At 36.6% G+C, this 17,627-nt stretch overlaps 1 protein-coding gene across 2 annotated transcripts in view; it reads left to right on the top strand.

The window, feature by feature from the left end:
* SLC9C1 (solute carrier family 9 member C1) overlaps positions 1 to 17,627 on the top strand; it is a 129,581-nt gene that overhangs the window by 12,324 nt on the left and 99,630 nt on the right. For both annotated transcript variants that reach the window (XM_058296421.1, XM_058296422.1), the window contains exons 5-7: positions 2,362 to 2,527; positions 7,939 to 8,067; positions 13,749 to 13,910. In XM_058296421.1, the coding sequence (XP_058152404.1) occupies positions 2,362 to 2,527; positions 7,939 to 8,067; positions 13,749 to 13,910 (457 nt within the window). The remainder of the gene's footprint in view (positions 1 to 2,361; positions 2,528 to 7,938; positions 8,068 to 13,748; positions 13,911 to 17,627) is intronic.

Consider the following 17,627-nt stretch of genomic DNA (forward strand, 5'->3'; position numbering starts at 1 on the left):
GGTGCAGCAGTGCTTCAAAATGTATTCACCGGGTGCAGTGAATGTGCCACGATGATGGAAGAGGTTGTTGGTTTGGGAGGAGTGTGGTGGGGGGGAGGGGGTATATGGGGACCTCATATTTTTTTAATGTAACATTTAAAAGAAAAGAAAAAAAATTTTAATTAAAAAAAAGGTACATTAGGTCCAGTAAAAAGAAATTGTTGATTACAGTGATGTTTTAAATATCCACCTTGTAAGGCTTCCCACACTCGTATGTAAAGGAACAAAAGAGAAGAAAGCAAAAAACAGCTTTAAGCCTAACAATAAGGAATTTTTCAGTCATGTGAGATATGAGTCACTTCAAGGAAAGACTGAGGAAAAAATGCTCCACATCTTAAGCAGGGTGGACCTTTCTTTTAGAATAATCAAAAATGTTTTGTAAATATAAGCTCATTACCTAAACTAAATTAGAAGCATATATATTAAATTTATATACAAATTGGTCAAATCACAAAAAATGAAATCGATTCCAACAGATGCAGAAGTGGTTGGGCTGGCTCAGGTGATCTCTGCTGGACCATCTCCTGCATTTCTGTTCAACTGAGATCAGCCAGCATCAGGATGATACAGATGGCCCCTTCCTGAGTCTGCAGGTTGTTCTTAGGGCTGGCTGTCAGCTGGGGCAATGAGCAACACAGGCACACAGATATCTCACCCTCTAGCAGGTTATTCCAGCCTTCTTCAGATGGTGGTTGCAGATACTCAAACAGCAGAAGGGGAGGACAAGCCTAATTTGCCAATGCTTTTTAAGTCTCTACTTACATCACGTTTGCTATCGCTCCTTTTGGCCTGAGCAAATCACATGGCTAAACCTAAAGTCAATGTGGGAAGGGACAGGGATACAGGAAGCAGAATTACCATGATCACTTAAAAAAAAAAAAGAACAGTTGTATGTTTACAGAAAAATCATGCAGAAAGTAGAGTTTCCAAATTCCACTCTGACCCACAGATTGCCTATTAATAACTTGCCTATTAATAACATTTTGCCTTAGCGTGGTACCTTTGTTAAAATTTTAAAATTGATGAAACAATATTTTTATGATTATTTACTGTTAGTCCATAGTTTCCATTAAGGTTCTTATATTGTTACACAGTTCTATGGGGTTTTTCCTTTTTTAATTTTTATTCTGATACCTAAAATTTCTCATTTTATCCACAAATACATAATTCAGCAATGTTAACTATTCACAATGTTACTATTGGTACAAAAATAATTGCATTTTCAGAACATGAATTTTAAATCATTATAACTAGGCTCAAACACATCTTTATTAATCAAAATATGAACAATTGCAATCAACAGATTTTTGCCAGTGAGAAATAAGTTTGTTTATTCCTGTAGCATTAAAATCCATGCTTTGGGATTCAACAAACTCTTGGAAAGCATTTTCTGCATCCTGCAGTTTGTGGAACCATTTTCCCTGCAAAAAGCTACTGAGATGCTTTAGGAAGTGGTTGTTGGTTGGTGAGAGGTCAGGTGAATATAGCAGATAAGGCAAAACTTTGTAGTCCAATTCATTCAATTTTTGAAGCATTGGTTTTGCAACGTGCAGTGGGGTGTTATCATGGAGAAGAATTGGACCCTTTCTGTTGACCAATGCCATCTGCAGGCACTGCAGTTTTCCGTATATCTCATTCATTTGCTGAGCATACTTCTCAGATGTAATGGTTTCGCTAGTATTCAGAAAGCTGTAATGGATCAGACTAACAGCAGACCACCAAATAGACACCATAACCTTTTTTTGGTGCAAGTTTGGCTTTGGGAAGTGCTTTGGAGCTTCTTGGTCCACTCACTGAGCTGGTCATCACCAGTTGTCATATAAAATCCACTTTTCATCACATGTCACAGTCCAATTGAGAAATGGTTCATTGTTGCATAGAATAAGAGAAAACGACACTTCAAAACAACATTAAAAATTTTTTTTTTTTGGTCAGCTCATGAGGCACCAACTTATTGAGCTTTTTCACCTTTCCAATTTGCTTCAAAGGCTGAACGACCTTAGAATGGTCGATGTTGAGTTCTTTGGCAACTTCTTGTTGTAGTTGTAAGGGGTTCAGCTTCCATGATTGCTCTCAGTTGGTCGTTGTCAACTTCCAATGGCTGGCCACTACGCTCCTCATCTTCAAGTCTCTCATCTCCTTTGCAAGACTTCTTGAACCACTCCTGCACTGTGTGTGCACATAGTTGTTATATTAGAAACCTTGAAATTTCCCTTTGATGGACTGAATATGATTTCACAGCTCCAATAATCCTGATTATCTGCTTTTTAAAATGGCCTGAAAAGGCCAACTGAGTTTTCTCTTCATAAAATCTCTTTGCAGATACTTTTAATTACAATTCCTGGCCTTTTGGTGAATTATGTCTTAATTATTTGGTATCTGACATCTATGAATAAATTGCTTTTGAAGACCACCCCATGGTTATTATTTGCAGCTATCCTTCTTGGTTCAGATCCCATGCTGACAGCAGCTGCTATAAGAGATCTTGGTAGGTATAGCTTTCTCTTTTCATGTATTTAAAATACCATCTTTTTGTATTTAACTTTGCTGTGAGATCTTTTGTTCATTGTAAGTTTTACTATGTGAAGTGGGGTAGTTAGGGCTTGAGGATTGACCATAGAGATTGTGGTGGTTATGCTTAGAAGAGAAGGAAATACCAGCAATGAGCCTACTTGGTATCAAAAAAAGCCTATATCCTGAACACTATTCCATCTATCTCTGGAAGTGGCTCCTCAGGAAACAGAGGTTGGCTGTCACTGTGGGCACCAAGGTAGAAGGGAAAATGGACGTTAAATGTGTGGAACCAAAGTAAATGGGGGGCAAGAGAGGAGTTTCTTGAGAGTACACAAGGATGGATATAAAACATGTAATATTACACCATAACATAAAGGAGATGACAGACTGATAATGTAAACCATAATGTAAAACATAGGATAACTAAAAATGTAAAGAACTGTGTATCCTAAAGTATGCACCATAATGTAAGCACAGATGTTACCTTGTTAGAAAGCTAATATCTCAGACTCTGTACATCACCTTAAGTAAATATGATATGAATAGGGCGTAAGAGTATCACTGTGGAAGGGAGAAGGTTTTCTGGTGGATGTGTGGGAGTGCTGTATATTATATATATGCATTGCTGTGGTCTAGGACTCCTGTGAAGAAATGCTGAATAATTGGGGGGGGAAGAAAAAAAAAAAAAAAAAAGGATAGGATGTGGAATTTTTTCAAATCAACATTCTTTATCTAAGTTCTTTATCTAACTTTATCCAAGTTCTTTATCTATCCTTTAAACCCATCGCTATATGCCATTCCCTAGTAAGGGACCATGACATTATATTGGGCTTCAAATTTCGGGGAGTTCTGGATCACAGAGTGTTTCAACAATGGCAATGGAGGGATACTGGTATGGGATACCAATGACAGGTGATATATGGCTGACAGGGAGCTGTACAGAACATATGTCCAGGGTGCATGGTAATGATTGGATATACTCATAGTGGCAACAATTAAAAACCACAGCAGGGGGGGTACTGGGTTCCTGGCCAGTGGTGCTCTGTCGTGGTCCTAGGGGAGCAGCGACAGTCTCCCAGGTACAGCGGCGGGGACCGCGAGGGAGTGAGGGTTCAACAGTGAGCCCCTGATGCTAATGACTATGCTTGTGAGCTGATAAACCTAAAATAAGAACAAGGCCTAGAGCAACATTGTGCCTGGGAATTTCCTCCTGTCAGCCTTCATGTTACTCAAATGTGGCCAGTCTCGAAGCCAAACTCAGCATGTAAATGCAATGCCTTCCCTCCAGCGTGGGACATGACACCCGGGGATGAGCCTCCCTGGCAACGAGGGACCACTATCAACTACCAACTGATGATGCAACTGGAAAAGGACCTTATACGGAAGGTTGAATGCGGATCAGCAGAATATCCATGTCTACATAAAATAACATGACTTTAAAATGCTGTTTGACCTAAAGTAAGGGGGAAATGGAAAGGAGAAATGAGTTTATATGGCTACGAGTTTCTAAAAAAGAGTCTGGAGGCTGGCAGAAGGATTGCCCTCATGCACAACTGAGCAGAGTCAGAGAGACAGATAAAGCAGATACAACCCCCAGATATTGGTTCCTTTGAAGGCTAAAGAGACCCATGAGAGTTATGGTCATGGCCGATGGGGTTAACTACCAGAGGAGATGGCCCCTCTTTGGAAATGGTGTTTATGTGTGATGAATCTGGACTCAGATGGGATCTCCCTTCATAAGACTTTCATGCTAATGTGCTGGAGGTGCAGTTAATGTTGGGGTTTAAGATATATTTAGGGGATTTGAATCTCTGGACTGACAATGTGATAGCCAGGTCCTGAGCCTCAACAGACTCCAGCACCTACAATCTGATTTATTGGACTTACCACACTCAGCTAAGATGGAGTTGAAGAAGGACAATCACCACACCATGGAGCCTAGAGTGATTACAACTGAAAATGGGAGGATTGCATCCAGCATCCATGTGGAATCTGAGCCTCCTCTTGACATAGAGGTGCAATGGACACAACCAATCCAATGTCCACATAGAAGAGGTGGCATTGGATTGGGAAAAGTGGACATGGTGGCTGATGGGTATGGGGAAAGGCAGGAAGAGATGAGAGGTGGAGGCGTCTTTGGGACATGGAGCTGCCCTGGATGGTGCCTCAGAGGTAATCACCGGACATTGTAAATCCTCACAGGGCCCACTAGATGGAATGGAGGAGAGTGTGGGCCATGATGTGGACCATTGTCTATGAGGTGCAGAGGTGCCCAAAGATGTACTTACCAAATCCAATGGATGTGTCATGATGATGGGAACGAGTGTTGTTGGGGGGGGGGGGGGGTTGAATGGGACCTCACATATATATATATTTTTAATGTAATATTATTACAAAGTCAATAAAAAAAAAAAGCCTATATCTCTGTGGAATAGGATGAGGGATTATTTGGAATCCTTACCTTGATATGTACTTTTATCTTGGGAAAAAAACAAACAAACAACAGTTTTGGGGTCATGAAAATACTGTATTGTATATACATTGTGATATAGCTGTTGGCCAGCATTTCCTTTCCTTTTAAAACACTGTCATTAGAATAATGCTATTTTTTTTTAATTCCACTTTTGGAGTCAACGTCACCATTAAGGCTAAAATTCTGAAAAATCAAAAACAATAAAATCACCAAACATATAGTGTTTTTCATGTATATTATTTTAGGAGAAATAAATCTATATTTAAAATTATATAATGTTAGTTTGACTCAGAAAAATAAAATAATCCAAGAAACAAGAAAACAATGACCTAATTTGGTTTCCCTCAGTCACTTTTTATTAATGAGAATTTAAAATATTAGTTTTAAAATAAAATTTTAATATGGTGCACACATACATATACATACATACATATACACATTCTTTTCAGTTTCATTTTATATACATTTAAAGGGAAAAGAGCTATCTGAGGCAAATAGAACTAAAATAGGGGAATATAAATATATAAATAAAGGGAAACTGGTTCTTCAAGACCAGGAAGTTTAGTGAGGTGAAGACGGTGCAAAGGAAATACCAACATCTATCCCCCAACCCTGATTCTTCTTTTCCTTCCCATATGCTCTTTTACCCCACATTCTTGCCTCTATTTGACTCTGTCAATGTCAACCTTTTTTCTATTCAAAAGATTTGAGGTAATCCTAAACTACCTGAGAGCATGTCATACTTCACTTCATAATCTCATAATCTAGTGTTCCACTGATTTTCTAGCTAGTCATGGTTAAATATAAGTAATCTCTTTGGGGTACCATAAAAGGTTATTCTCATAAATCTTGGCTATCCCCAATATATATTATCCCATATTTGCCATTACTTTTGGAATTTTGTTTTTCTCTCAAATTGCATCTTTCAGATATAGTACTTTACATTTGGAAGCATTTTTGCTGAGTTTTCAGAGCAAGATTTTAATATATTTTAAAATTTTACTCTCAAAAAGTATCCACCCAGGAGTACAGTAAAGTGTATGAGGACAGTCACATAGTTTGGGCTTTTCATGGTCTTGTAACAACTTTTATGTCCCCAAATCTGTTATTTTATTTCAAAATATTTACATTTTTATATAGTTCCATTTTCTAAAATGGAATAATTTTTAAAGAGTATCAACAAAGTTTTGCTGAGTAACAAACTCCAAAACATAGTGGCTTAAATCAACAATTTATTATTTCTCCTGAGTCTGAGCAATTGTGACCACATGGTCTGGGCTCTGTGGACCTTGCTGAGCTAACAAATGTACAGTTAGTTGGAAGATCATCTGTGGGCTAACTGGGAAGACCCAGCTTTCCTCCATGTGTGCCTCCCACTCTTCTAAAAAGGTCACCAGAGAATGTTGACATGAGAGAGGAAGCAGGAATGCTCAAGGGCTTTCTCAAGTCTCTGCTTGCATCAAGCCTCATAACCACACAGGCTCTACTTCTTTAGTGAGAGAAACTACACATAGTAGATACAGGAGAGTTAAGGAACTGGACTCTCAGGGCGCTTGATCTACCACAGAATGCCTTACCATTCCTGTTTTCCATCAGCACTTACTGTAGGTAGATTGCAATCACAGAATGGTTGGGTCACAAAAAGGACTTTTACAATGTAATGATACTTCCTCTGTATGAATTTGTAGAAAATTCACTAGAATGCTCAAAGGTATGGTTTTATAAGACTATAAAAGTTATAGTTTTAATACTAGAAAAATGACAACTAAAAGATATATAAACTTAGTATATCATCACAAATAGAGTAAAACTAAGAGGAAAGTAGGTACTAGCAGAGTGTTCTCCATATATAAAGCTTGACTTATAAAACCATTGAAAGTTAGACAACTTCTAATTATAGCTAGATTATTTCAAATTACCATAATACTTCACTTTGTGCAGTGTTATAAAGCATTGGTCTATGAATTTACTTTATCTCTCAGTCATTAGTTTCTGTCATACCTTAAATACATCTGACTTATGAAGTATGTATTTCTATAGTCCAAATCACTGAAATAAAAAAACTGTGTAATAATTATCATGTTTTCCATATGTGCTTTGAAGCAAGGAATGAGAGGCCTAGTTATCTCATTTATATAAACTGTAATTAACCACAGTTAATCTAATAACTGCTTATGGTGGTCTAGGATTAACTAACATTTGATATATGACTAAATTTCTTTGAAAGGAGTTTTCAAACAGACTAATGTTTAAATATGTAGGAGAAATTATGTGACATAAATCAGTTTTCAAACAGACTAATGTTTAAATATGTAGGAGAAATTATGTGACATAAATCTACAGCAAAGTAGATCCTTCCATTTGGTTGTTATGGGATGAATTGTGTTTCCCAAAAAGATACGTTCAAATCCTAACCCCTAGCCCTAAAAATGTAACTGTGGTTGGAAATGGGGTCTTTGAAGATGTGATTATTTAAGATGATGCCCAACTGGGTTAGAACAGGCCCTAATCCAATATGACTGTTGTCCTTATAAGAAAAGGATGTTTGAACACAGACACAGAGATAAGAATTCCATGTGAAGATGGAGATAACAAGGCCATGTGGAGACAGAGTCAGAGATTGGAGGGATGCAGCTTCAAGCCAAGGAATGCCAAGGAATGGCAGAAGCTGGAGGAGGCAAAGGAAGGAGACTCTCCTCCATTGTTCAGAGGGAGCATGGCCCTGCTGAATCTTGATTTTAGACTTCTGTCCTCCAGAACTGTGGGACAAAAGATTGCTGTTGTTTTAAACCACAATTTTATGGTGCTATGTTATGGAAGCCCTAAAAACTAATATACTGATAAGATGTTATTCTTCAATATGGACGAATTTCTTTCACACTTTAAAATTTTTTTTTCCTCTCACCCCATAGGTCTTTCCAGAGTCCTCACAAATTTAATTAATGGAGAATGTTTGTTGACCTCTGTTATGTCCTTAATTATTTTTACTATTATTTTGCATATCAACGAACACATGCATTATAGGATAAACCATTCCCTTGGTAAGGATCTATATTTTTCTAAATTTTAAAAAACCATAATCTTATATCTTCTAAAAGCTGACATGGATTTAGTAAGGTCTTACCATAGTTATGCTTGTAAAAATATAATAATGAGTATTGGAATAGTTGTAAACTTTCCTTTACAAAGAACTGTCACACATACTTTATTTGATGTTAGTGTGGTTTTGCTTATGAGGCTGAGTGGGGAATTTTCATGAGGGTGCTCTTGGAAGTAGCATTCCTCAAGCCTGAGCTGAACCAGAGTGCTTACCAACAAGGATGGAGGGGTGTTATTTTTTTACGTGTTCAAGATGAGCCTGGATGATAAGCCAGGTAGTGCCTCCACTAATAGTAAAAGGAGGCAACTTCCCTTTCCTTTGAGCTGAGACTATTGCTCTGCAGGGAACATAGAAAACTGTCAACTCAGGGAGGAAGCATGAGTTATGTGGCCACCTACGGGGCCTGATAGCAGTGCTTGTAAGCAGAGGTATTGCAAGAATGTCCATGGGCTCTTTCATTTTATCACATTCATATAGCCCTAAACCATAAGTATGTTTTTCTTTGTTGTACATATGTGTGTATATAAAATAAATGATATGTGTACACTTTAATGAATGACTGTAAGGTGTACAGCTATGTAATTTTCACTCAGGACAAGAAATACAGTGCTACTGTTAACCCCAGAAGCATCTCATATGTCCCTCCCTGATCAAAACCCTGATGATTCCTCTTAGAAGAGACATTCTCAAAATGTGGTCTCTAAATCCTGGGTGGGGTGAGGTAGGGTGCGGAGGTGGTACAGCGGTTGGAAGGGACCCCTGAAGTAAAAATATTTTCATAGTAATACTAAGAAGCTGTTTTAGTCCCCTGTGGTAGATTGACTTAAGTACCCCAGGAAAAATATGTTCTTAATCTTAACTAGCATTCCTGTAGGTGTGCACCCATTGTAAATTGGAACCAGGGTGGGCTTCAATCCAGATTACTAGAATTCTTGTAAATAGAACCCAGAAGAAAGGCAGGACAGCACCACATGAAGGGAGGCAGAAATACAAGCCATTGAACTCCAAGAACGACTGGCAGCCGGCACCAGAAAGCTGCTGATTTTCTGGAGAAAGCAAGCCTTACCAATATCTTGCTTTTGGACTTCTAACTTCAAAACCATGAGCCAATAAATTCCCAGTGTTTAAGCCAACTCATTGGATAGCTTTTGTCACATCAGTCTGGCAAATAAGACATACACCAAGGGGTCTGTATGATGGCAAATAATTCACTCTGATGTAGTATGATACTTCCACCTCCCCCTTTCCATGGCAATCAAGAATAAGCAGCTGTCCTAGGATCATCAAATATTTTTTAGCAGCAGGTCATTTCCTATTTTTCCATATCAATATCCCATATTACCTTACCAACCACTCAAAAGGAGGAGATTTTAGCTGTAATTGTTTTTGTGTTCCTGAAGGGTACTTCAGTGTTGAACATTCAAGGACAAAGTTTACCTCTATTCTTACCCCTGCCTTACATATTCATAATAGATTCCTAAAACTCGGAAATAAAGACCATTCTTTTCCAAGAAGACCCATTCTGGAAACATCCACCCCTTTGTTTCTTAAGTCTTTGAGGCTTGTAAGTAATAATCTAATTCAATCTCTAAAGGAGCTCTATATCCAATGTTAGTTTCCTCATACCATGGAAGATGGGAAATATCTACGGTGAACTGGGAAGTTCCAAATACAGCACTGGAAAATGGATTGTATTTAAATGATTTAAATTTGCCATCTGTGATGTGTAAGAAAGCCAGATAACCACACGTACAAGTTGTTCCACAATTCAGAGTATGAAGGGAAGTGAGTCATTTTTGTACTCAAAGACCTTCTACCATAAAACTGCCTGTAGATGTGGCATTCCAGAAGATGATTAAGGTGAGTATTGAAGAAGATGTCTATATTCAGAATTATCTTGATAGCTCACGGGCTATTGTTGTGGTAGCCTGAAAGTATAAATTACAGTCATACATGCCAGTTGGAAAGATCCATATCAGTTGCTAAATCTGGCCTCATTTAAGATAGTAAATATTGATCTCTGAATTTCAGGGGCCCCTATATCAGAAATGACACCTAATGAAGAGAACTTCCTTGATATTGATTGGGAATTTCAGAAGAGTGCATGAAATTGTGGATTTGTTTTGAGACTGTTCATGGACTAATCAACCAACAAACGTTTTTTTGATTTAAAGCTATTTTCCTTTCTTTAAAGAACAAAACAACTTTCAAACCAAGATCTTCTAACTCCAATTCCCTCTATGCCTCTAAAACCAGAATTCCCATTATCCGTTTCGGTGACAGGAGTTACTGGGCTTCTAAAATCATTGCCATGGCCTGCTCTTTCCTAGAAAGCATGTGGCCTAGAGAACCATTCATGGAACTCCCCTCTCACATTCAGATTATCGTAACAGAAATCACAGCTCTCCACTTGGCAAATTTGAAAATCATAGCCCTCTTTCAGCCAGGGGAATGAGTCTCCATGAGAAGGAATTTTAAGTCAATTCAGCACTCTTTAACAGTTCCATTCCCACCAGTGGGACAAGGATGTAAGAAATGATTCTTTCCGTTTCATTCTGCTGCCTCAGAGAACCGTTTTAGGACTGACTTCCTAAACATACCCATGTTTTCTTATTGTGGATGTTGTTGCTGTTTTTCTGTTGGCCACATTTTGCTTTGGGTTACTTCTTGCTCTGCACCTATGCCATTGGAGTTGTCCCTTCGCAATTTCCTGTCCCCAGGACAAACTCTCATTTGTGATTCAAACTTTGCTCCTCTATTTCTCACCCTGTAAATATGGGGAGGACATCCTCATCCACTGGCATGCCTGGCTCCAGCAACCAAGGTTATTGAGGGTCTAGGTTCCCTGTTTCCCTAGGAAACACATCTTAATGATTTAGTGGAAAGCAACTTGGAAAAATATATACCCATAAAGGAAAAACCAGTGCACTAATTCCACTTCTGGAAACCTAAGGAAGTAACAGAAAAGCACAAAATATTTATATACAGAAATATACACTGCAGCATTGTTGATCAAGGGGAAAACTGAAAACTAATGAAATGACCAATAATAAGGAACTGGTTAGATGAATTCTTGCATTAAATTATTCAAGGAATAGAAATTATATAAACTATATAACTATAGAATATTTTATATAAGTAGAATATAAAATTGCTTATGTAGTATTGCCCAACTTTGAAAAATAATGAGAAGAAACAGCATGGATAAGCTGTTTAATCATCATATTGGCTTTCAGCATCCTTTTGATCCTGATTCTATGAATCTATAATTTGCTCAAGATTTCAAGGTTAAGTAATGTCAGAATTAATAATATATGCTCAGACTCATCATTTAACTTTAGAAGTTAAATGCTTCTACCCTATACTAATAAAAGATACTTATTACTGGAAGACAATATCATTATTTATGTTCTCATTATTATTATTAATTACCATTATAGCTTTTATCTAGAAGAAAAAATCATGTTTATATACTAGTTACATGACAGGCCTCAAAAAAATTAGTCAGTCCACAAATCCACTGCCAATTAATTTGCAAAAGGGTGCTTAGTGCATCTAGTGAGGAAAGAATAGTCTATTCTACCAATGGTGCTGGAAAAACTGTATATCCACAGGCAAAAGTGAAGTTAGACCCCTACTGCATACCATATACAAAAATCAACTCAATATAGATCAAGGATGTAAATATATGAAATAAAACTACAAAACTCTTAGAAAATGCCATAGGGGTAAGTGTTCATAATCTAGGATTTGGAAATGGATTCTTTGATCTGACACCACAAGCATGAGCAACAAAAGAAAAAAGACAAATGTAATTTTGTAAAATTAAAACAATGTGTACAACAAAGGAAATGAACAAGAAATTGAAAATTCAACCTTGAGAATGGGAGAAAATTGTTGCAAACCGTTTATTGAATAAGGGCTTATTTTGGTTTGCTAAGCTGCAAAAAGCAGATACCATAAAATGGCTTGGCTTCTAACAATAGGAATTTATTAGCTTACAGTTTTGAGGCTGAGAAAAATGTCCAAATCAAGGCATCATCAAGGTGATGCTATCTTCCTGAAGAATGGCTGCTGACAATCCTGGACTCCTCTGTCACATGAGAGGGCACACGGTGGCATCTTCTCTTCTGGGTTTCATTGCCTTCAGCTTCTTGCTTCCATGGCTTTTTCTCTCTCCAGATTCATCCTGTTTATAAAGGACTTCAGTAAGAGGATTAAGACTTACCCTGGGCCATGCTTTAACTGAAATATTACCTAATCAAAAAGCCCTATTTACAATAGATTTATATCCACAGGAATGGATTAGCTTTAAGAACGTGATTTTTCTGGGGTAAATACAGTTTTAGGCCACCACAGGGTTTAAGGGATTCCTACAAATCAACAACAAAAAGATAACTCAATTTAAAAATGGGAAAAAATTAATAGATATTTCTCCAAAGAAAATATACAGATGGCCAATAAAGTATGAAAGGATGCTCAACATCACTAGCCATTAGGGAAATGCAAATGAAAACCACAATCTGATACCACTTCATGCCTACAAGGATGGCTATTATTTTTTAAAGTGGAAAATAATAAGCCTTGGAGAGGATGCAGAGAAATTAACACTCTAGTGCATTGTTGATGGGGTTGTAAAATGGTACAGCCACTGTAGAAAGCAATATGGCAGTTCCTCAAAAAGTTGGAGAATTCCTATATGACTTGACAATTCTACTTCTAGTTTTACTCAAAGAAAGTGAAAACAGCGTGTCAGATAATTGCACACTAATGTTTGTACCAACATTAGTTACAATAGCCAAAAGACAGAAGCCTAATTTCTACTGACAAATGAATGGATAAACAAAATGTGGTACAAAAACATAATGGAATCTTATTTGACTAGAAGAAAGAATGAAGTTATGAGACATGGTGCAACATGGAAGAAACTTGAAAGCATTATGCTCAGTGAAATAAGCAGGCACATAAAATAAATATTGTATGATATCACTTATAAGAGATGACTAGAAATAGCAAATTTTCAGAGATGGGAAGCAGACTAGAGGTTACATGGTCAGGCAGAAGGGGAAGAGAGAGTGTTTATGAAAATAAAAATAATAAAAGCATCATCTAGTATTACAGGGGGAAAAAAAGAATCTCTATCCCCCAAAACTTCCAATCTCTTGGGGTGGAGAACAGAAAAAAAATTTTTTTGACTTGCCAAGACAACACAGTAAATCCATCTGGAGTTTTTCTTTTTCTGTTTCCTCTGTAAATATTAAGTTAGAGCTAGGGTATAAATTCCATGAGTTTATGGATTTTCTACTCCTTGTTCATTTCGGTATCTCTAAAATATATATTACCGTCTGAAGAAAGTAGACACTCAATAAATAAATATTCCTTAAAAAGGACTGAAAGAAGTTTTTAAGTTAAACTGACTGAATTTTACAAACTTACACATGACTTTCAGCATTTGAAAAGAAATGGTTTCAACTTAGAAATAAGAAAATACTACACTTCCACTAAAGGCAATGAGCTAGTTTTAAAGACAATGACAAGAAGAAAAGTTGACCCAAACTATCTCTTAATATTAAGCGTAAGTAAATTCTATTAACTATTTTTTATTTATCCCCTTTCTTACAGTACAAGACTTGGCTGATGAAATGGCATTACATTTTCTAGCAAGTTTTCTGATTGGAATTCTAAGTTCAAAGCTGATCCAGCTGTGGATTTCAACTGTTTTTGGTGATGATGTCAATCATATAAGTCTTAGCCTTTCAATTTTGTACCTCATCTTTTATATTTGTAAGTGGGAGGCTTATCTCTAAAACTAAATGACATACAAAATTTGAAAATAAAATAATGAGAAAATGTGAACTAGGTAAAAGCCACTAAGAAGACATTCAACTGACCTAGAAGGAAGATTTTGGTTGAAATAATCTATCAAAAGAGATAACAGATTGAATACCTATACTAAATAAAACAATGTACCAAAAATATATACAGCAAATACTATTAGAAAAGAAAGAATTGGACAGAAATTAAAATTACACTGAGATATTTTAACATGACTATCCTAGGGAATTTAATAACCAATTGGAAGAAAAAATAAGCATGGCTATGGCTACAAAAAGATTTAAATGGCAGTATATATGTTTGTTTCATAAGATATAAATAATTTTATATCTTAATATATAGCCTGAGTGTACACTGGGTTCTTCATTTATCTCAAAGATCTTTAGCCAATTTTCCTGAATTCCCTCTTCTATTGTCTATGAAAATCCAAATACCTTCTCATGATTTCTGAAAATTTCAATAATTTCCCCTTTCTTCTCCTGAATATGCAGCAATTTCCAATTCTTAGCAAATTCTCTTGAAGACTGGGACAAGGGGACCTCCCAGGAAAGTTACATAATATACTTCACAACTCTCTGAGATTTGATGACTTCTTCTATTTCCTCAGTTTTCCATATTATCTACTTAATTTTCACTACTTGACTCAAGTATAGAAATTAGGGAAATAGCTTTAATACTTGAAGGTGTACTTTGGGTCTCATTCCCTATTCTCAAACAGTTTAACAAATTATTTCTTCAATCTATTCTATTCCTCTTTCCCCTCCCCTTGGGGTCCACAGTGACAACCAAACTTCACTGCTTGAAGAACAAGATTCATAGCTACTTCAAACAATACTGAGGGCTTGACACACTCAGGATGGAGGAATAAAATATGGATTAGAGTGGATTTACTGGTATTCTACTATAGAATTATTGTGACTGTAGCAATGGAAGAAACTGTATCTTTGATGTGGAGACAGTAGCCATGGGCCTTGCTGAGGACAGGGAGAGGGAAGAAGAGATGTGATATGGGGGCATTTTTAGGACTTGAAGTTATCCTTAATGATGTTGCAGGGACTGATGCTGGACATTATATATCCTGCCATAACCCACTGAATGGACTGGGAGAGAGTATATTCTATAATGTAAACTATAATCCATCTGTATAGCAGTGGTCCAAAATGTTTTCATCAAATGCAGTGAATGTGCCACACTGATGAAAGAGGTTGTTGATGTGGGAGGAGTGGGGTGAGGGTGGGGGTATATGGGAATCTCTTATATTTTTTAATGTACATTTTGTGTGATTTTTGTATCTTAAAAGAAAAGATAATTATAATTTTAAAAAATTATTTCTTCAAGGCAAATACAGTACTCCCCCTAACTGATTTTTTTAATCAGGTAGAGAATTTGTGTTTTTTTTTTTTATTTATTTTTAATTGTATTTTTTTTTGAAGACCATAGAACCTCTGTGTCTCCATAACCCTCAGGAGCACCAATACCTGGGGTTGAATCTACTTTGGCTGCTTTGTATCTACTTTGTATCTGCTGAGGTGTGCATAAGGGTGCCCCCTCTGATAACCTCCCAACTCTTTTTTGAAGACTCTTGGCTATATAAACTCATTCATCTTTACCATTTCCCCCTTTTGTTTAAGGTATTTTTCTAGTTGCACCATCAGTTAGTGATTGGTAGTAATCCCTTGTCACCAGGGAGGCTCATCCCCAGGAGTCATGTCCCACACTGGGGCCGGGGTGGGGGGATGTAATGCATTTACATGTTGAGTTTGGCTTAGAGAGCGGCCACATTTGAGCAATGTGGAGGCTCTCAGGAAGTAACTCTTAGGTACCCTGCAGCTCTAGGCCTAGTTGAAATTGAAGGCACACAGGCTTATAAGCATCCTAACTGATATTATAATCAAAATTTTCCTTAACTCTTTTTAACTCTTAAAATTGAAGTTTATTATTCATACATGAACATCCTTAAAAAGTGTGTAGTGTAAGTTGTGAACTCACAAAACAAATATGCATATCATCATAGATGGCTCCCATACATTTTTCCGCCACTAACACTTTGCATTGTTGTGAAAATTTGTTACAAATATGAAAGAGCATCAAAATATTATTACTAACTATAGCCAATATCTTACATTTGATGTATTTTACCCTAACCCACCTAGTTAATGACACTCTGTATGTGTATTGTATACTTGTTACAGTTCATGAGAGAATGTCCTCATATTCTGTTAGCCATGGTCCTTCTTCCACCACAGGATTCACTGTGTTAGAGTTCCATGCTTTGCACAGTCCATTCAAAGTGTACAATTAGTGGCTCTCATATTCATCACAGAGTTGTGCTGTCATAATCTCAGTCAGTTTTAGAACTTTTTCATTACTCCAAAAGGAAAAAGCCCATACCCACTAATACCCCCCATTCTTGTCCCTTTGAATTGATTTAATATCTTCTTTCCCACTGCTGCAAAAATATTACAATATTACTGTTAACTATAATCCATAAATTACATTAGTTGTAATTTTCCCATGTATCACCATATACTTAACATTTTGTAAAGGAAGAACATTCTTATACTATTAAACAATCTTCATCCACCACCAAAATCACTATGTTATGTAGTCTGTATGTTATTGTCTCACTTCCTTTCAATTGAAATATTACATCAGCAGACTACCCCTTTGAGCCAAAATCACATTTATACATCAGCAGTGTTAGTAATAATCCCTATAATGTAATACCATCAACTCTATTCATTTCCACACATTTACCTTATTAAAAATTCTACATTCATTAAGCATCAGATCCCATTCTCAACCCACATTCAATTTCCGAGTAACCAATACCCTAGAGTTTACCTCAGTGACTTTACTCATTGTTTTAGCTCATATGAATTGGACTGTACAATATTTGTCCTTTTGTGTCTTAACAAATGTTTTCAAAGTTCATCCATGTTGTTATACGTATCCTAATTCCATTTCTTCTTACAGATGAATAGTATTCCATTGTATGTATATATCACATTTTGTTTATCCACTCATTGGTTGATGAGCACTTGTGTTGTTTCTATATTTTAGCGATTGTGAATAATGGTTCTCTGAACATCGGTGTGCAAATAGTACTTGCTTTCGTTTCTTCTGAATATATTCCTAGTAATGGGATTACTGGATCTTATGAAAGTTCTATATTTAGTTTCTTGAGGAACCACCAAGCTGTCTTCCACAAAGGCTGCACCATGCTACATTCCCACCAACAGAGAAGGAGTGTTCCTATTTCTCTACATCCTCTCCAGCACTTACGGTTTTCTGTGTTTGTAATAATGGCCATTCTATAAGGTGGGAAATTATATCTCATTGTAGTTTTAATCTCATTTCCCTAGGAGCTAATGATGTTGACATTTTTTCATGGGTTTTTTGGCCATTTGTATTTCTCCTCTGGAAAAATGTCTATTTAAGTCTTTGGCCTATTATTTTTTTAATTGGGTTACTTGTCTTTTATCATTGGGTTGTATGATCTCTTTATATAACACGGATATCAAACCCTTATTAGATATGTGATTTCCAAATATTTTCTTCTGTTGATTAGGCTGTGTTTTCATTTTCTTGACAGTCCTTTGAATCACAAAAGTGCTTAAGTTTGAGGAGGTCCCATTTATCCATGTTTTCTTTCATTGCTTGTGC

The sequence above is a fragment of the Dasypus novemcinctus genome, chromosome 4, assembly GCF_030445035.2.
Source record: "Dasypus novemcinctus isolate mDasNov1 chromosome 4, mDasNov1.1.hap2, whole genome shotgun sequence".
Taxonomy (NCBI): Eukaryota; Metazoa; Chordata; class Mammalia; order Cingulata; family Dasypodidae; genus Dasypus; species Dasypus novemcinctus.